The 19279-nt window shown below is 48.8% G+C and overlaps 7 protein-coding genes across 7 annotated transcripts; 3 read left to right on the top strand and 4 right to left on the bottom strand.

Moving 5' to 3' along the window:
• Positions 1-232: 232 nt before the first annotated feature.
• Positions 233-1170, top strand: NEUTE1DRAFT_115808 (uncharacterized protein; the record flags this gene model as incomplete). The annotated part of the gene is made up of 3 exons (XM_009849561.1): positions 233-358; positions 491-729; positions 796-1170. The coding sequence occupies 3 exons, from the start codon at positions 344-346 to the stop codon at positions 920-922; spliced, it is 381 nt and encodes a 126-aa protein (XP_009847863.1).
• On the bottom strand, positions 1132-2360 carry NEUTE1DRAFT_144014 (uncharacterized protein; the record flags this gene model as incomplete). Its single annotated transcript, XM_009849560.1, has 2 exons — positions 1132-2119; positions 2228-2360. 2 exons carry the CDS (start codon positions 2358-2360, stop codon positions 1278-1280), a joined length of 975 nt encoding a protein of 324 aa, XP_009847862.1.
• Positions 2361-3078: 718 nt separating this feature from the next.
• On the bottom strand, positions 3079-4450 carry NEUTE1DRAFT_75912 (uncharacterized protein; the record flags this gene model as incomplete). Its single annotated transcript, XM_009849559.1, has 2 exons — positions 3079-3784; positions 3872-4450. The coding sequence occupies 2 exons, from the start codon at positions 4295-4297 to the stop codon at positions 3392-3394; spliced, it is 819 nt and encodes a 272-aa protein (XP_009847861.1).
• Positions 4451-4734: 284 nt separating this feature from the next.
• On the bottom strand, positions 4735-6126 carry NEUTE1DRAFT_119769 (uncharacterized protein; the record flags this gene model as incomplete). Its single annotated transcript, XM_009849558.1, has 4 exons — positions 4735-5257; positions 5352-5497; positions 5556-5652; positions 5840-6126. 4 exons carry the CDS (start codon positions 6006-6008, stop codon positions 4950-4952), a joined length of 720 nt encoding a protein of 239 aa, XP_009847860.1.
• A 1834-nt stretch (positions 6127-7960) lies between these two features.
• Positions 7961-9667, top strand: NEUTE1DRAFT_97785 (uncharacterized protein; the record flags this gene model as incomplete). The annotated part of the gene is made up of 1 exon (XM_009849557.1): positions 7961-9667. One exon carries the CDS (start codon positions 7961-7963, stop codon positions 9665-9667), a length of 1707 nt encoding a protein of 568 aa, XP_009847859.1.
• An 819-nt stretch (positions 9668-10486) lies between these two features.
• NEUTE1DRAFT_37447 (uncharacterized protein) lies at positions 10487-12015 on the top strand (the record flags this gene model as incomplete). Its single annotated transcript, XM_009848889.1, has 3 exons — positions 10487-10804; positions 10885-11753; positions 11871-12015. The coding sequence occupies 3 exons, from the start codon at positions 10487-10489 to the stop codon at positions 12013-12015; spliced, it is 1332 nt and encodes a 443-aa protein (XP_009847191.1).
• Positions 12016-12863: 848 nt separating this feature from the next.
• NEUTE1DRAFT_75905 (uncharacterized protein) lies at positions 12864-15290 on the bottom strand (the record flags this gene model as incomplete). Its single annotated transcript, XM_009849556.1, has 2 exons — positions 12864-14902; positions 15166-15290. One exon carries the CDS (start codon positions 14754-14756, stop codon positions 13134-13136), a length of 1623 nt encoding a protein of 540 aa, XP_009847858.1.
• Positions 15291-19279: the final 3989 nt, after the last annotated feature.

Here is a 19279-nt window from a genome sequence, read left to right as displayed (position 1 = left end):
TATGGAAAATCGGAGTTTGATATGATCGACAGGGCGGTGGGAAGACAAAGCTGGCCGGCCTTGATGGGCCGAACTCTCCACTTGTCGCCGATGTGGAGCCCCATGCACCCGTACGCCAAGCCCCGCCTTCTGCCTGCCGACGGAGCCCTAAAATTTTGACAGGCCTAGGCCACACATTTTGGTCAAAAATTTTCCACCCAGCGCGTTGCGACCTCCACTTCACCACTTCCGTCCACCAAACCCTCAGAACCCAACAAAAGGCGCAGGATATCCAACCTCTTTGCGTCCTTCTTTCGACTTGTCCTTTGTCAACCCACAAGCACATCTCCATCCCGTCGACGCAATGGCTCCCATCACCGTATGTTCGCCCACATGACCATCGCTTTGCTGTTGGCCCAATCCTCAGCCAATGTGGAATCCCCCCAGCTTTCATGTTGGTCTGAGCGACCATGGCGTGAAGCAGTAGGCTAAGTCAAATTGTGTTTTACAGAAGAAGTCTGCCAAGGGCAAGGGCCCCAAGGTCACCAAGAAGTTCGTTATCAACGCTTCTCAGCCCGCCAGCGACAAGATCTTCGACGTCTCTGCCTTCGAGAAGTTCCTCACCGAGAAGATCAAGGTTGAGGGCCGCGTCGGCAACCTCGGCGAGACCATCAAGATCTCCCAGGTCGGTGATGGCAAGATTGAGATCGTTGCCCACAACGAGCTCTCTGGCCGCTACCTCAAGTACCTGTACGTGTTCCCCCCTCGCGGCCATCAACAGCCAAACTGGCGCTAACCAATTACCTCGCGACACAGGACCAAGAAGTTCCTCAAGAAGATGCAGCTCCGTGACTGGCTCCGTGTCGTCTCCACCTCCCGCGGTGTTTACGAGCTCAAGTTCTTCAACGTCGTCAACGACGAGGCTGAGGAGGATGAGGAGTAAATTCGATAACCTAAGGGAAATTCTGGAGATTTGAGGTTATCTGGCAGGGAATACCACATGATGGACGGGTGTGCATTGTGCTTAGCGGGAAACCGGGTTCAATGAACAAATGTCAAGTCGCCTCCTTGTGAGGCATGGCGTTCTGGCCAAACCTATTTCCGTCTAGCCCATGCGCATGTGACTATGTGAACTCTGTAACATTGCCGGTTAATCGTGAACCATCTATAACGCCTCCGTTCTAGGAGTATCATACCCAAAAGCCAAAAGTAAACAGATAACCCAACGCCTATGCGCCGCCATAACCTCTCGAGGTATATCACCCCAACCCAATGTCCGACCTCGGTAGCACTTCCGCTTACCCAGGCAACGACCTCATGACGCCCTCAAACACCAACAGTGCCATCGCATTCGCCGGGAACGCCCTTAAGAAGCAAGGCAAAAACCCGCGCCAGTATCCCTTCGCGCCATTCTCCTTGTAAACCGCCACCGCGGCGTCCCTCCACCTCGGGAACCTCCTGACGCCATCGCCGAGCCCTCCTCCCAGATTATCCGTCATGAACCGTTGCTTTACAACATCGCTCGGGTAACTAGTCAGCCAGAACACTTGCGCGCTCAGCCCGCCCGCCCAGAAATTGATAGCCGGCGTGCTCATCTGCGTGTACTGCTTCATCCACCTACTGAACACATCATACGTGCCCCACCAAAAGAAGAAGAAGCTGCGAAACAATATCGTCGCTCCCAAGCCGTGATACACGCCCCTGATGCCGTGGTGCGTGTACACCTTTTTGAGGCAGTCAATGGGGCCCTTATACATCCTCTCCTCCTTACGCGCCGCGTACTGGATCTGCAGTCTGGCTTTCACGTGTTCCACGGGCGCCGCGATGAAGCTGACCGTCATGCCCGCCAGGATACCCGCCAACCCGTGGCCATGCGAAGGCAAGGGTTTGGCGGGGTCGTGCAAGGGGTGCCAGGGCGGGTTGAACAGGTTGTCGCGCAAAAGGCGGCGGTAGACGGTCAAAGAGCCGAGCATGACACTGTCCATGAACATCCAGCCGACCAGTGGTGGGCTGGCGCCCTTGTAGAGACCCAGGATACCTTCGTTGCGGATGGTTTGGGTAACGCATTGGAGCGGGCCGGAGAAGCGGGTGGCGTCGGTGGTTTGGAGGCGCACTTTGATGGTGTCGAAGGGGTGGCCAACTGTGAGGATGGGTCAGTAACGTTGGTTCGACATTAAGAATCAAAATGAAGGTGGTGTGACGTTGGAAACAGTTATGCTAGTGCAAGTGTGTGTGAATGAATACGCACCGGAGAGCTTGGCGATGCCCGAAAAGACGCCAGCTACGAATCCCTTGTAGTTCGCGGCCGCTTTCTGGACCGCTACCGGTGCGGTAGCAGGGCCTGGAGCCTGTTGCTGGTGTTCTTTCAGGTTGGCACCCATGGTGTCGTTGGCTTGAGGTTCCTTCTACCTCAAGGCATACGAAGTGTTCTTTCCTTGTTTTACCTATATCATGAACCGGAAGATCCTGTTGAAATATGGATGTCAAAAAGGTTCCAAGCTCGTCAATAAAGGAAGGAAATACCAGAAGGTGTGGGATGCGCAGGTTAGTAATCTCACTTGACTACATGTGCTTCTTTCCCTCCAAAGTCAAGTCTGAAACAGGAATGAACGGACTAAAGTTATCTCGTTTTCGCTCGATCGACCGGCATATCGGACACCCAAGTTACGGATCGGACCTCATCGGAGTCGATCTGACTGTCCATCCAGGGGTATAAATAAGTATCCCCGCTAAAAAGGTACTGCACTGGTGGGGTTGATGGTGGAGTGTAGTAACCGCCATTGCCGTTTACTACATTAGCAAAAGTATAGACATGTGTAAAGGTCTCATCCAGACCGCCTTGCGATGGGGATACAATCTCAGGATGTTTTTAAATGGCTCACTCTTGAATATGTATCGAGTGTAACCTTTCAGGAGGGAAAGAGTACTAGGTAGTTGGGCTCCGCGATGATGTCGTGTTAGTGATATCGCGGGCGGTGCTGTGATTGGTCGAGAGATCGTCGAACAGCTCCTAACATCGGCCTCCATGCTTAAGCTCGTTAACTTCTGCCGTCATTCTTGACTTCCATGATCCTGGGTCCTCCATTATTGTATCCAGAGTCCGCACAAAACATTAACTGCTATCTGGAGGAGCTTTATCAGAATTATCTTGATGCCGGGTAACGGCCAACCTCCAAACCCGAAAAGGGTTTCACAACCCGTTACCCCGTTCCCTGTGTGTTTCCGACCTGCAGAAAGGCAACACCATTACCAGCAGTACCACAACCGACCATGTCACACCCCAAGATAACCTACGCCATACCGCCGATTCCCGCCGTGAAGATAAGGCGCAAGTTATGTAGCGGATGACCAGGAGCAGAGGAGAATTCCTCCGTTGAAGGAAACCCAGCTTTTGACAAACATCCCCTTCAACTCAAAATCTCTTCCCCCAGAACAACGTTCCTCCCAAAACCCTACCAAGCAAGTATCCTCCATAAGCACCACAGAGAATGGTAACCGGCCACCTTTGCCACTCGCGGTCCCAATCCAGTGGAATAGGCACAGCGCCCAGCCACGCGCCCACAAGGCCGCCCACCAGACCGCCAAAGGTCTCATCGAGCGGTGCACGGAATCCGCCGACCGCAGCCCAGGCGGCCGAGTCGACGCCGTGTACGTAGAAGAGCGGGAAGAGTGTAAGGAGGGCAAGGTGCGCGGCGCACAGGAAGGTATGCGACCCATGTGTGAGGAAGGGCGCGCCGAAGAGGACCATGGCGAAGTATAGGAAGGGCGTGACAATAGAGGTCAAAACGGAGGCTAGGAGTGCGGTCTAGAGTTTTATGACGAAAATTAGCGAGGTACACTCCCAACGAGACCGCATGGTCTCTGGAAAAGGACAAGATGGGACATAACATACAATGATCGTGCTCGACCCAATGTCGCCGCCCTTCTTCCTCTCGCCCGGCCGGGGTTTACGGTTCGACTTTGACGCCGGCTCGCCCGCCGCAGGCAGACAAAGAAGTGCATAGGTCATCTGGAATGCCGCGACGACGGGCAAGGCGTTGAGCATTACTGGGACGGGATTGGTGACGAGGGCGTCGAATCGAAACAGGTATAAGGCGGTCAAGGCGGCCGGTAGAGCATAGCGGATGGTCTGAGCAGCGGGCGTTTGTTTGATTTGGACGGGTCGTAGAGTCGCCAGCGAGCTGCTGGAACCGGCCGTTGTCGTCGATGACTCTGTCGCTTGACTTCCAGGTGTACTTTTTGTTGTCGATGTCGACTGAGCTACGGCGCCCTTCACGATTGCTGACGAGGACATTGTTACCGGATCCACGAGAGGCATTTTGGTTGCACGAAATGGAATGAAACGAGGCAAGCTGAAGAAGCCTCGTGGTGCCAATTGATCGTGATTATTGGTGCAGTGGCAGGGGGACTGTACCTGCGTGTACAGTCGTTGACCGAGCAGCCGTCGCAAGGAAAGTGGAAGAGAAGCGATGTTGCTGAGGGAATGAACAGGCCAAAAGCTTCCACTTGATGGCGGGCTGGACGGTTATTCTAGACGGTTAAATTCGGGATCCACTGTAAGCACCCAAGCGTAGAACCCTAACCCTCTACCACCTGCAACTTTGGCTTCTCAGTGCGAGTCAAGGACTTATTACTTGTGACGTTTGAAAAATAACCTTGAATATCTTAAGCCCCAGTCAGGAATGAAACGTAACACATACTATCGATGGCTCTTTTTATCCTTCCCCCTTTTTCCCTTTCTTGTCTTTTTTTTTATCTTTCGGTAGGCTGGTCAGAGCCAACCCTGTTCAGCACAGTTCAGTTGTTGGATGAACGCTGCTTCTATGTATAGCCGAACGCTTCGCAGATGCCTACACCCAATACGTGCTGGTTCTTATAAGAACGACACAGCTCTCATCAACTTTGGCCTCAGGGCCTCCAAAATATCCCTAACATGTAAGTGTCTGACTACACATGCGATCCATCGCCATCTACTGAGCATCCTTAGCCGGGATGAGGTTTCTCAAAGACAAGTCATACACCACATCCTCGACCTTCTTCACAGCGTACTTGACCGAGTCCACCCTCTTCCGCAGGATATCGTTCTTCAGATTGAGCATTTGGAACCCTCCGTGTAGATCCTTGATGAATCCACTGATCTGTACAGCCAGCTCTGTGTCGCCTAATGTCACAGAGTTCATGGCGAGGCGGCTGAGGTCTTCAACGACCGAGATGAGAGCCAAGAGATACTCCTCGATGGTGATGTGGAAGGCGTCACGGTCCTTGAGGTTGACCGGAACTAGAAAAAGGAGTTCATAGTGGTAAGCATCTGTCTCTCCAGTGCCCCACGGTGCTTTCTGGCAGCGGGAACCAATGAAACCATGGAAACTTACCTTCGAATACGTGACCAACTTCCTCCAAAGTCAGGAGACGACCGACTTCACCAGGCTTGCTGTCGCTGCCCATACCGCCCAACCAAGCATGAAGGAGCACCGTAGCAATGGCATCCTGAAGTGTGCGGCCCCACTTGTAGTTGTACCTTGGGGAGAGATCCGTCAGCTCATGGCCTCAAGTACGTGGCAGATGCTTATACTCACTTGTAGTAAGGGTACTGCGAGGCAAACTGGGCTAGCCGAGTTGTTGTCTCCAGCTCCTTCTTGATACCACTCTCAACCTGAGAAAGAAGTGCGGGATCTGAGTTGGCAAGTCAGCATCCTATTTCGAACTTTGAGAAATTCATCATCAGCATAATCGCAATGCCTCATCCCACAGATCCCAAGGTAGAGAACAGTTTGAAAAGGGTTCTCGAGGGTTTGGATGGACAATTTGACATGGGGCGTGATTGATTCCTGAGAAGGCAGCCCAGGTGCGGGGACCGTACATTTCGAACGAGGAGTGGAATGGATCTTGGTCAACACTCCCTGAGTATAAGAGACATTTTGATTGAGCTCCTCGATTATCTGCTCAAGATCTTTGCGAATACTGCTGTCCTTCTCGATGTTGTCTTTGAGCTGGTCGAAGAGCGCGGGGTCAATCATTGGCGGAGCCATCTTGAACAAGTTGCTGCGTCTTGGAAATGGTAAAATAATGTAAATGACTGACAACTCAAGACGTGTGGTACTATGGGGTGATCGCGAATGACTTGGGTTCGGTGCTGGTTGTTGGATGCGATGCGATGTTCAGATGGAGAAAACCCCGTGCAAAACAGGAACTCTAAACTGCAGTGATATTTTTTCAACTGATTGCCATTTGGTTCCAATTCGGCAATTTGTTCGTTTGAACGCGGTAAGAAAAAGAAAAGGAAAAAAAAAAACCACACAAGGGCAAGACCGACCACGAGATCAATAAGGCATGACCTTGATCTTAGCAATACTACTTAATTTTCGAGTCTCCTGGCTTCGCAAAATACTGTTGGTGTTTATCTTGCAGTGAACAGGAAGTTCATGACCACATACCAACATCAATTGAAGTCAATGACCGGTTTTCAACCCATTCCAAGGCTCAGCAGGGATGGCCTGTGCTTCAGCGTTACCTTCTCATTCAGCCTATGACTCTATGAGACCGTGACTATCGAGTATCTTTCGTTTTCAGCGAATCTGACGGACCTCAGATGTTGCGAGAAACGATGGTGCAGCTCCGAGAAAAATAAGTATGATGAAGTATAAGACCCACGTGATTGTAAAGAAAAAGATGCAAAGGCATAGTGGTCGACATGAAGATGCTTCTATAAGTAAGAGGCAAGCCGAAGTCCTGGGCCGTCGCAAAGGGCAAATCCCACGGTCAGGTAGGTAGGAGGGTAGGTACTTTGACAAGGTACATACGTGCGTAGGCAAGTAAGAAAGCACAGACCACAAGAACCTCAACCGCTCTTTCCACGATCCGGTATCACTCCGGAACTCTTGGACAGCTACCGAAACCATCGGACATATGTACTTCTACTACCATTTCTCACGGTACGACGAGCCTCTATGCCGGAAGGCGGCGCGAATACCCTAAATGTACGACAAACAATAACCATCGGCTCCAAAGCCTAATATGTATTGTTTGGTCAATGCCAAAGTTTCAGACGAGAGACAATACCCCTTGATCAATCGTCACCCGTAGACTTCTTCTTGGGAACAGTTGAGGCCGTCCACTCCATTGGATTCGCCGCACAAGCTTGAGGCGAACAGTTCAAGGTTGATGTACATCGATAGGTACTTTTACATAGTATATCTCTTCACCTTTGTAAATTAATCCCCATACGTTACTTCGCCGTCACAGCCGAGACCACAAGGCTTTCGTGTCATTGACGACCCAACTTTCTGGTGGACCTAGGAAGTCCGTTGCCTGTGCATCATGTATCGAGGCATTCCATCTTTTTCGATGCAAAAATTCTTCTTTGGCTTCCTGTTCGACGAGGAGAAATTCCATGCCTCGGCACAGCAACCCCTGACCCAAGCTGTTGCGGGGGATCTGCTCCCCTGTAAATGCGGGGGGAGGAGACACCCAGATGCCTTCTCAGCCAATTGACTGCAAGCTGAGTTCCGAAAATGGGCAACCTTGAATGCCTACATTTATTGACGAACAGTGGCGTTCACGAGTAGGCAAAGTTCGGTCCGCTACCAGGCAGCCTGTCCACTCACTCATACCGGTCCCTGTCCATACCTTTTGAGATGCTGAGGTACGCGGGAGTGACGGCACTGGGGAACGGACTTATCTTCCGTCCCTTCTTGGGAGGGAGGTCAGGAAGGTTGTCCAAACAGCGGCTTCGAGTGAATGGTCACCTCTCGGTACGCTACTGCCGTGCTTCATCTATAGCCAGCTGTTCCCGTTGAGCCATCCCATTCACTTATCTTGTGGCGCTGGACTTTTGACACCTAGTGGCTCTGTCCTTCACTCACCTCCTTTCCGCCCTTCCCCGCCCCCGGACATATATGAACGAGAGGTGGTGCCGGTACTTGACCCCTTCTTCACAGACCGTTCTCAACAGAAAGCTCAGAAGAAGATCTCCCCTCAAACGATGCCGGTCAAATCACGATGGGCCGCCGATATTCCTCGGTGCTCCCTGCAACAATGGATCTTTGACTCGCCTTGCGGTCCTCTTCCAGACCGTCGTGCATATATCGATCCTGAGCAACCTGATACGAACTACCTCGACCTCAGCGGCTACCGACTCTTGGCCAAGCGCGTCGCCTTGGGCTTACAACAAGCTGGTCTGAAAGAGGGCGACAGAGTGCTCCTCTTCTCTGGCAACAACATCTTCTTCCCTTCTATCTTCCTTGGCATCTTGATGGCCGGAGGCATCTTCACAGGTGCCAATCCCAGTTTTGTGACCCGAGAGCTGGCATATCAGCTTCGCGACAGTGAAGCCGTCTTCCTCGTCGCGGCACAGGGCTCTCTTAAGACAGCTTTTCAGGCAGCTAAAGAGGCTGGCCTGCCGAGGGATCACATTTTCGTTCTCGGCGGAGATACCCCTGCAGCACAGGAAGTAGCGCTATCTTCCAATCCTGGACCAGGGCTGAAGGGCCGGGTTGCGGGAGCTAAGCACTGGACGGAACTCCTTCAGGGAAATGCCAAAGAAGCCGAGAGCTGGAGCTGGAAAGAGCCAAAGGATCCGCAGACCACGACATGCTGTCTCAACTACAGCAGCGGGACCACTGGAGTTCCCAAGGGCGTTGAGATCAGTCATTATTGCTATGTCGCAAACGGAGTTCAGGTTATTCACCTCAACAACCTCAACCCCGACTGGGAGGAAAGGCAAAAGCGAGCCCGTGCCCTCTGCTTCCTGCCGCTTTACCATGCCTATGGCCAGACATACTTTGTCGCGAACATGCCGCGGGCCGGCATCCCCATCTACATCATGCCGAGCTTCGATTTCGTTAAGATGCTCGAGTATGTTCAGCGCTATCGGATTACCTCACTAACCTGCGTGCCACCAATTGTGGTCGCGTTGGCCAAGTCTCCTCTTACCAAAAAATATGATCTTTCAAGTGTCGAGGGATTGGGTTCCGGAGCCGCTCCGTTGGCAAAAGAGGTCTCCGACGAAGCGGAGAAGCTGTTCAATGGGAAATTTCGTCTTCGCCAGGGCTGGGGCATGACGGAAACGACATGTACTTGCATGTCATGGGATCCTCTCAACAAGGAGCCCAGCTCAGGCGTGGGCGAGATGATGCCCAACTGCTCTGGAAAGCTGATGTCACTAGACGGAAAAGTCGAGATCACCAAGGCAGGGGAAAGAGGCGAGTTCTGGGTTGCAGGCCCTAATTTGATGCGCGGTTATTGGCGAAAGCCTGAAGCGACAGCGGAAACCGTTGTCGTCGACGCAGATGGCACTCGCTGGCTCAAGACGGGCGATATTGCCTACTTCGATGCGTACAAGCCTGGAGGAATCATTCACATCGTCGACAGGTTGAAGGAGTTGATCAAGGTGAAGGGTAACCAGGTGGCGCCTGCTGAACTTGAAGGGCTGTTGCTCGAGCATCCTGAAGTAGCCGATGCAGCGGTGATCGGTGTGACAATCAACGGCGAGGAAGTTCCTCGAGCCTACATCGTTCGCCAGAATCCCAAGTCAAAGATCACTGGACAGGAGATTGCCAACTGGATGGCCGGCAAGGTGACTCGGTACAAACAGCTAAAGGGCGGCGTCGTTTTTACGGACAATATTCCGAAGAATCCGGTAAGTTCTGATTATATCTTTTTTTTGATGTTGCACGTACCTAGGCGCTAATGCGTAACCCGTACAGTCTGGCAAGATTTTGCGTAGGCAGCTTCGTGATCGCGCGGACAAAGAAGTTGGAGATCTTAAATCGAAGCTCTAAAGAGAAATGGACAGGTGCCGGCGTTGTTACCCTTCACGCATCTCGCAAGCAGAATGGTGGAGGCCGTATCGACAGGAGTAGACTGGTTCCACAACACTTACCTTTACTTCATGGCCGAGGACTTGGGAAGATGAAGGAAACAGGTGGAAGCAATGGGTAGAGAAACGTGCCAGATTTGGCAACATACATACCTTTGAAGGATAATGGTTTTCTAAGTACATACCCGATGGAATGCATGCATAGAGTTGAGGTTATCTACCAGACATCGGGTGCAAGAAGAGTGTCGGTAAGATACCACGGATCATATGCAGCGGGAACTGGGCTTGATGGATGAATTGAACGGAGGGTCGCAAACTCCTAAGCGAGATGTATGGGACGCATTTGTGAAAGAAGGAGTAAGTGGGTTGGTTCCTTCCCCTGGTCCTTGATGCTTGCAATAGGCAAGTTCTCTCAAGCACCTTCCTCGAGATGGGCTGAGCAAGAATACCTCACTGCCGCCCCCACACCACGAGTACAGTCATAGTCCGACCTTCGACTTCATTTTCCTCCACTCCGTTCTCACTCCTCGCTAATTGAACGAAGCAACACATGGACTCTACGAACTTGTGTCCCCCGTCAAGTCAAACCATTACCTCTACATCTAGCGGGGCGCATCCTGGCCAGGTCCATATACTGGAAGCTGATTACCTATTTGCAACTGTCCGGCGCCTCTACCACGAACACTGACCATGGTCATTCCACCCATTCAATCCTTTTATCAAAAGGCATCACCTGCCTCTTCCGCCTTCTCCCAGACACTACTAGGAACACCCATATCCAATCATGCAGACATGAGCCGGGTGCCGTTGACAGAAACGTGGAAGCCACAAGGCAGTTATGCCAGAGTCAGCATTTCCGAACTTCAGCCAGGAAGAGGCAAGGTCCGATTCATGGGGAGAATTGTCAATATATGCCCGGCCAAGCCTGACCATCAGCCCAGAGCCCTTTCCTCTCTTCCCTCTGGATTCCATTTCATGGTGGTCAAAGACGATACTGGCGTAGTTGCTGTGAGTTCAGCATCCTTAACCTTTTCATCTTCGTCTGAAACAAATCTCCGGACATCTGGCTCACACCAAAGAAAATCCAGATAAAACTACTCGGCACGCAATCCGGCCTTATCAACCTCCGCCTCGGGAACCTGGTCACAGTATGGACCGGCTTTGTGGCCGAATACTCAACGGCAGCCACTATCCAAGTCCCTTTCGTGTCGATGATTATTCCTGTTCACCCAGGCCCGGCTTCGCAATCATGCATCAAGTTTCACCAAGATGGAATGGACCCAGAGGAGACGGGTCTGTGTCGAATCCCTCTGGAATATAACACTAGTTCTGCGTTCTCTCAGATGCCGGGGCTGATAAGCCTCAGAGCCTTCATGAAAGGCACTCATACCAAGGGGAAGCACGAGGATGATATCTTGACAAATATCCTTGTCTGTGTCTCAAGCATTGGCCCTCGCAAGACCATCAAGGCCAACAACAAACCAAGCACTCTGGAACTGGTTGAGGTTCATGTCTGTGACGAAACAGGACATTGTGTTCTCAAACTCTGGAGCGACCAGATTATCTCGGCACGCGCATGGACCGCTGGACAGACCATCCTACTAATTACCAACCCAAAACTCTACCCTGCAAAGAAAGTCAACGAAAACCCAGGACTGGGTATTGCCCTGAACTCGATAGTGGATGTGGATCCCGACTTTCCAGATGCTCACTGGCTTCGACGATTGGCTGAAGCTCAAAGAAAGAGAGAGCGGGCATACACGCCGTTTCCCGTGGGTGTATGGGACGTCGAACAAGCTATCAACGGCCCGAACAGGGTACTCTATACCTTGGCAGACGTGGATGAGAGGGTGAGAGAGGACGCCAGCGTTGTGTTTACCGGGAAACTCAACGTCCTCATCCTTGGTGTCAGTATCTGCGAGAGCCAGAGACAGAACAGACTCTGTTGTTTCGAATGGTGAGTCAGTTTACCGGAACTAGCCCGTACGGTACTTCACACAAGACTGCCTTTCTCCCATCGCTCATCTTTACCCCTCTACCTACGGACCATACCATGTATAAGGTCTGGAACCAGGCCTTACTCACAGAAACATTGCCGGTGTGCGAGTTACCCGTGGTACAGTTTTTGTAGGTCGCTGCTGGAGCATGGTGGTTCGTTCCCCCAAGTTTCCTGGGCGACTGAGCTTCTTGTTATTTTTGTCGCCTTCATCGATGGTTGAAAAGAGCCCCGACGCGTTCTCCGTATTTTTCTCTTCCATTCCCACTTGCTTTCGAACGAAGTTCGTATCTTGATTGTTGCCCGAAGACGCAGCGATTCCGATCGCAGGTCGCCACTGCAGCTGGTGCAGAATAGCATGCCTCTTGTTTCCACTCTTGGCGAGAAAAAAAGACTAGTTACTGAAAACTGACATTGCCTATCTCTAGTTGCAACTTTCCACTTTACTCCAACCAGTCCTCCGCGACGTGCAAGAACTGCCACAAAGACTGCGAACTGACCATCAACCCCCGTGTAATCGGACCTGTCGCGGACGAAACAGGATGCGTCACCCCGTGCAAGTTGGTCTGGAGCGACAGAGCATGGTCTGAGTTGTTCAGAGGTGGTCGTGGCATCTGTTTTGACGGCGAGCATGGAACAGCGACTGAACCATCGCCGAATGCCAATGTCTCTGACCTTACTACTTCACATGAAGACAATCATGATGCTTACTATGCTGTGCCTCAATCTCACCAATATATCTGGAAGGACCTGATCAAAGTTGACCCATTGGAACTTAGAGACTTGGAAGAACGGCTGTTGTACTCCCGTGTTACCTTGACGTTTGGCTGGTCTGCGGGGTCCAAGCGGCTCTGTGTGTTGGGCGTGGAATGGTGAAGATGTTCGAGAAAACGGGCGTTGGTGACTCTAATGGTTGATATGGTACCGCTTGATGGACGTGGAATGATAGTACCCGAGGAGGAAAAGTAATGACAAGATGTTGTGGTTTATGTTGTAGGAGTTTATATTACGGTCTACAACCGCCACAGTAGTACTGCACATCAGTCACCAAGGTCAAGCAAAACCACATATGTAAGAACGGTGTTCATTATTGTACCTTTCAAGGCATCTAGCAAAGATCCAGATACTAACTATGATCTTCTTTTCTAATTTCCCTCCTGGCAGCAAATCACCCGCTCTTAACCATTTTCTCAAATTTTCCCATTAACGCTGTGCTGTTGCAAACAGCGACTCTCAGGCTGGCTCGCATTACCCCCAAAATCCCTCCATCTAAAAGCTCAGATATCTAAATCCTCCAGTCAAGAATCTGCTTGCAGCGGCGTATGCTTGACGCTTGACAGCCTAAAAGAGCTTGTGCTCAAGGGTCATGTCAGACTCAGGTTCGAGACCGACGCAAGCGCGGAAAATGTTAGTAAGGGCAGCACGCTGCTTAGCAAGCGCGTTGACGACGGGAGTGCCGGGGGGAGTGAGGGGGGCTTTGAGCATGTAGCTGAGGACGCTCAGGACGCTGTGGAAGTGCTTGAAGTCCTTCTCGGCAGCGGCGCCGGCCTCAGCAGCCTTCCACTGGATGCGGGTCATGATCTCGGTGATGACGGCGAGATCGATGATCAGGGGCGAGGCAAGGAGGGAGTCCTCGCACACGTTGAAGAGCGAGATGGTCTGGTGACCGCCGCAGAAGATCTCGGCGTAGTACTCGTCAAGGGCGCGCTTGTCGTCGCCGACGGCGGGCATGTACTTGATCACAACGGTGTGATCGGGGTGCTCGCCCTCCTTATACAGGACGCTGTTGGCGGCCACCATGTCGTCGACCACGTTGGACTTCGAGATTTCCTTGGAGCGGAACTGCTTCTGCGAGGAAAGGTTGTAGCCGTCGTTGTTGCCCAGGTGGTTGTAGGACGCAATCGAGGTCAACTTGATGCCGGCATTGATGAGGAAGTCGGTCAGGGCAGACTTCATCTTGGTCTGGCCGGACTTGAAGTCGTCTCCGCCGATGAAGGCACCGTGTCTCGCGGCAAGCTCGATGGCGCCGGGGACGAAGGTGTTCTGGGGGGAGCCGTTGATGAAGGGAGTACTCTCGAGAATGCAGGCAACGGCGAAGATGGTGGAAGGGGAGACCTCCTCGTGGCCGGCCTCAATGGACTTGAGGAGGTTGTCAGCGGTGTCGTTGACGCCGTCAATCAAGTCGGCGTAACGCTCGGTGTTGGCAGTCCAGAGGACAATAATTTTGTCGAGGCCGTTGGCAGCCTTGAACTCGCGAATGTCCTTGCGGATCTGCTCAACGTGCTCCATGGAGGCCTTGGAGCCGGGGAGAACGTTGTCGGCACGGTTCTCCTGGTTGGCAGCAATGAAGTCGGGGTAGTAGATGGAGGGCAGGGGGACCATCTTGGACATCTCCTCGCGAACAAGCTCCTTCATGGTAGGCTGAAGGACTTTGGCGCGATCCATGGCCTTGTCGAGGGGCATGCCGGAGATATCCCAGCCGCCAATGACGAGATCGTTGGGGTGAACCATGGGGAGGACGTTGTGGAAGGGAACGTTGACATCCTTGCCCTTGGCGTCGATGCCGAGCTTGATGGTGGAACCCATGATGACGGAGCCGTAGTAGTTGGCCTCCTGGGTACCCTCCTTGGTAGCCCAGCTGTACTTGTGCTTGTTGGCGAGGATGCCGGCGGTCACGGTGGTGCCATTGTTGCCACCCCAGCCGACCAGCATCAGACCGGTCTTGGGGACTTTTCTGTCGACCTTGAAGTCGTAGACAGTCTCCTTGGGAACGGCGACATAGTTGTCGCCCTCGACAGTGCACAGGGTGGTGCGGTAGGTGTACTTGGAGCGGATCTCCTCGTCGGTGTAGACTACGTTGGGGGAGTTGACAACGAAAGTCTTGGGGGTGGTGTTGATATGTCCATCACCGTTGGCATGAGCGCCGTTGGTGCCGTTGGTGCCGTTGATACCGTTGGTAGTCATGTTGACGGTAAAGGTGGTTGTTCAGGTGCAGGTAAGTGGTTGGTTGGCTATCTTGGCTGTTGACGGTCTTTTATGGGGTAAAGACCGAGTCCGCTGAACTTCCGGGCGAGGCAGAACAACGGGCTCCTGCGTACGGGTGATGGACTCTGATAATTTATATTAGTGAAAGATCTAAAGATTGTAATATTTTATTACGGCCGCCAGTGGCACAAAGCGCAGAGCCGCAAGGGTTGTGACTGGGCTAGGGAATATGGGACAACCTCAAACACATTTCCCCCGACCCTTCACTCACACCAACCCGCGTGGTGAAGGGTCAACAATCGAGGGCATGAAAACGCAACAGAAGGGCGGTCGTAGGGATGGCAGGAACACGCAAACGGCGGCAGAAACCTGGAAACCGTCGACTTACGAGTTGAGTAGGTTGGAAAACGTTTTGGCGGATGATGGGATCGCGGCTCGGGAGCGCGATCAGATGGTTAGTTGCTTTAAGGGGGGGGGAGTGCAAGGTCGTGACCGGTATGGATCTTTCTGAAGACGATGGGGGATTGAAACAAAAGAACGAGCAAGAGACGTTGGTTGACGGGCCTTCTTTATATACCTGAGGACCCGGCAAACAGGCCACGGGCTCCCGCAAGGGACATGGCGGGAGATGTACCTCATTAGCCTCTCGTGAGGTGGTTCCGATGTGGATGCACGTCTGCCCTGGAGATTGGAGCTCCATTTCCCATGCACCACGCGCGCGGCGGCCGGGCGGCGGGCGGTCAAGGGGGGAGACGGGACTCTGGGGCGCCCGAGATCGCGCGCCAGGGCAATGCAATTGGGGGTAGACTACCATACAAGTTGGCACATACAGGGATCTTGCAACCATTGTCCACGCTCCGGGGTTTTCGGGCTCTACACATCAACCCCTAAAAGTTCGTTAGCTCGGTACCTATAGGGATTTTCGATAGGGGAATGACAAGGGGGGTTACAGGGAATAAAACCAATAGAATTGCACATGTGGAGCCCACAGATTTTGAACAGAGAGAAAGGAGTTATGGAAAATCATTATATTTACTATACTAAAATTAGGGTAATCCGAGTACTTTTTCGTACCCGCTATAGTTAGTTAGTATTGAGTATAGCCTCTATTCGTAGTAATAACTGCCTAAATTCTTCTAGGCATCGAGTACACTAGCTATTATAGGTAATTAATTGGGATTACTTCCTATACTTATTCGATTATAGACTTGAGGCTATTCCTAATTGGCCGAATTAGATAATTCACCTCAATCTAATTTTTTATTTAAGACTAGACGTTCTTAATAGGGTTGAGGTCAGGGGAGTAAAGGGGCTAAGGGATAACCTTTACAGGATTGAAAATTTGAGATATAAATACCTTTATTATTTTTAAATTATAAGAAGGGGTATTATTCTATGTAATGTAGAAGGACGAATTTTGTAGCCAAAATTGTTATAAAAGAAGGAGAATATATTTTTAATACAATTTATTAGTAATTGTACTCTACTCTTTATAATTCTAGAAAATAAAAGTACCTTTTATTTTGCTTATAAAATAAGCCTAAAATATTTACCTTCGAAGTTGATATTTAACTTTAGTAAAGTTTTCGATTTTTTTGTTTTTAAAGAGGGTAATGAAATGATAGCCTTTATTAAAGCTATTAATTTACATTTTATTAAATTAAATTTAGGACTCCTATTCGAATAGGGTAAGGTTAATTTATTAGAGAGCGAATTATAGTTAGAGACGATAAGTATTTTTACTAAGGGGGAGGTATATAGATTGTTCTATATAGTAGACGCTTTATTGCTCTATAGCGGTTTAAATAGTATATGCACTATACGGGGCGAATTGGGGGATACACTTTTAAAATTCGTACTATAGTAGGAACCTTTTTAATTTTATAAGCGTATTTATATATTAAAAGAGAATTTAAATTATAATTAGTAGAATAGTAAATAATCTCTCCCTCCTATTTACGGTATTAAGGTATAACTTTAGTAAGGCAAGTATATTATATTTATCTATCCAATTATTAAAAATTAAATACTAATAATCTTTTAATTGAAATTTACTTAATAGTAAGGTTGAATGTTATAGTAATATTTTTATACTTTATCTTCGTATATATCCGAAGTGCTTTACAAATTATATATCCCTTATATATTGTTAGTAGTAATTTTTGTTTATTCTAAGGAGATAGTCGATAAGTAAAAGATAGTTCGGTGGGGTTAATTAATAATAAGAAAATAATATTAGTACCTAGCGAGGGTAACGATAGCGGCTCTTACGCTAGCGAAGAGGGTAGTATATAATACTCATAGATTTATTAGTATTGAAGTAGGGTAGGACCTTTAAATCCAAGTAATAATAATTATAATTAAAATACTAGTAATAATAATTATAATTAAAATACTAGTAATAATAATTAATAATAAATAATATATAGTAATAATCTAGAAGGTAAATGTACTAACCGGGTACGCCGACGGTAGTAGGGCATTATAATAAGGTAAAGGGGAGGATTTATAGATTGTACAAACTCCCTTCCTTAATAATATACTTACTATAATTATAATTTATATTACTTATATAAATAAAGCTCTCCTTATTATTAATTATAGTATTATTATTTTGATTTTAGTATTGAGTATTGTATTAAACCTTATATTAAGGTTTATTTTGAAAGTTAATAATCTAAGGGAGTTAATAAAGTATTAGGATAAAAGAGGGTTAGTAAAGTAGATTGAATAAAAGAGGGTAAAAGAAGATAAGAAAGAAGGTTGTATATAAAAGAGTGGATTTGAGCGGGAGAGGGTTGTATGTAACTGATTGGTTGTTTGTTCTTTTCTTGGTGTGTACGGACTAGATTTTGATATATATGCTAAATAAATATATACTTTTAAGGTTTTAGATTTCGTTGATTCTAGTCGAAATTTAGTATTTATATTACTTTTTATATCTATTTAGGTAATTTGGGTAATTTAGTTAGAGTTATAATTTTGAAAAAAAATCGTTAATTTACTAGTTGTTTTAGCGAGTAATCCTAAAATTTAATTAGTTAGATGAGTTTAAGTGCCTTGTAAGTACGTTGTAATTTTATTAATTATAGAAGGTAGTTTGGGTGATTTAGGTAATTCTAAGCTAGTATAAAAGGGATTTGTATATGTACGCTGCTGTGAGCACTGTTAATCGATTCTTATTTTGCGGTTAGACGATTTTAGCCAATTAGAGGCTGTAGATAGACGTGTCCTGCCTTATAGCCCCCCCTGCCCCCCCCTTGTAAGAAAATATAGGGTAAGAACTAGACTAACAAACTTTTAAGTATTAATATATAGACTTGCCTGCCCGTAGCATCTACCTGTCCGGTCTAGTCTCTATTATATTAACCCCCGTCAACAACGCTTCAACGGACCCGCCCCACAAATATGTGGGTCTCCCCTCCTCGAACTTTTGTGAGAGGAGGTCTGTTACGGTTTTGCGCAAAAACGTCGTCGGCTGCAGAAACTCCTATATAAACTCCAGATTTTCTTTTTATATATTCCTTTATAATAAAGTTAAGAAAAATGGTAAAAATATAAATAAACTACTCGGAGAATAGTCTTCTTGAGCTCTTTCTAAATATATAATTTTTATAACGCTCGGACCACCCGTTAAAGTAATGCAACCCCAAAGACAAACCTTTGTCGGCTGTAGTTGCTTTTAAGGTTTTCGACACTCCTTATTTTTAACCTTATTAGTAACTGTATGGCTATATAAAATATATGCTGAGAATGGCCCCGATGAGACGGTTCTAATGGTACTACTTTTGTAGCGCCCGGACCACCCGTTGAAGTAATGCAACCTCGAGGGGGTAGTATTTCATTTTTCCACTTCTAGATTTCTTTTATTTTTAACCTTAATATTAATGTGTTAAATGAAATATTTATATGGGGAGGATGGCCTTGATAAGGCGGTTCTAACGGTACTACTTTTATAAAGCTCGGACTACCCGTTAAGGTAATGCAGCCTTGAGGGGGTAAAAGCTTCAAAGTTCAAAACCTTGTATCTCAACGAATATTGGTCGTATAGGAAAACTAAGACTACCATTAGAACCACAATAAAAAGATTTATATAAAAGGTATTTTCTTTCATTTTTACTAGTCTTACTGGATTTTTAATAAATAATAATACCTGGTTATTCTTCTGCAGCCGACGGCCAAAAAGCGCAAAACAGGCTCAGACCTGCTACCGCAAAAACGGGTGGGGTGGGGTGGGTTTTGGAGGTTAAGTGGGTCTGAGAACTGAGACTAGTCCGGTCCGGGGCAGAGGACATTGTCATTTCAGATTGTAAAGTCAACCCAAATGTTTATTTCACGATATGTTGGGACTCTGCTAGTAATACGACCCCGTGCCACGACCAATGGCAAACGCCCATCGCCGATATCCCCAGGAAATACACAGTACATAATAACGTCAAAAGAGTGAATGTGATTAACCCCGGGATGGTTTCTTTGATCTTGTATTCCCTGGTCGATTCATC

Source organism: Neurospora tetrasperma (genome assembly GCF_000213175.1).
Source record: "Neurospora tetrasperma FGSC 2508 unplaced genomic scaffold NEUTE1scaffold_1, whole genome shotgun sequence".
NCBI classification, from domain to species: domain Eukaryota; kingdom Fungi; phylum Ascomycota; class Sordariomycetes; order Sordariales; family Sordariaceae; genus Neurospora; species Neurospora tetrasperma.
Note: the sequence above shows the minus strand (reverse complement) of the source record. Positions and strands in the feature narration are given on the sequence as shown.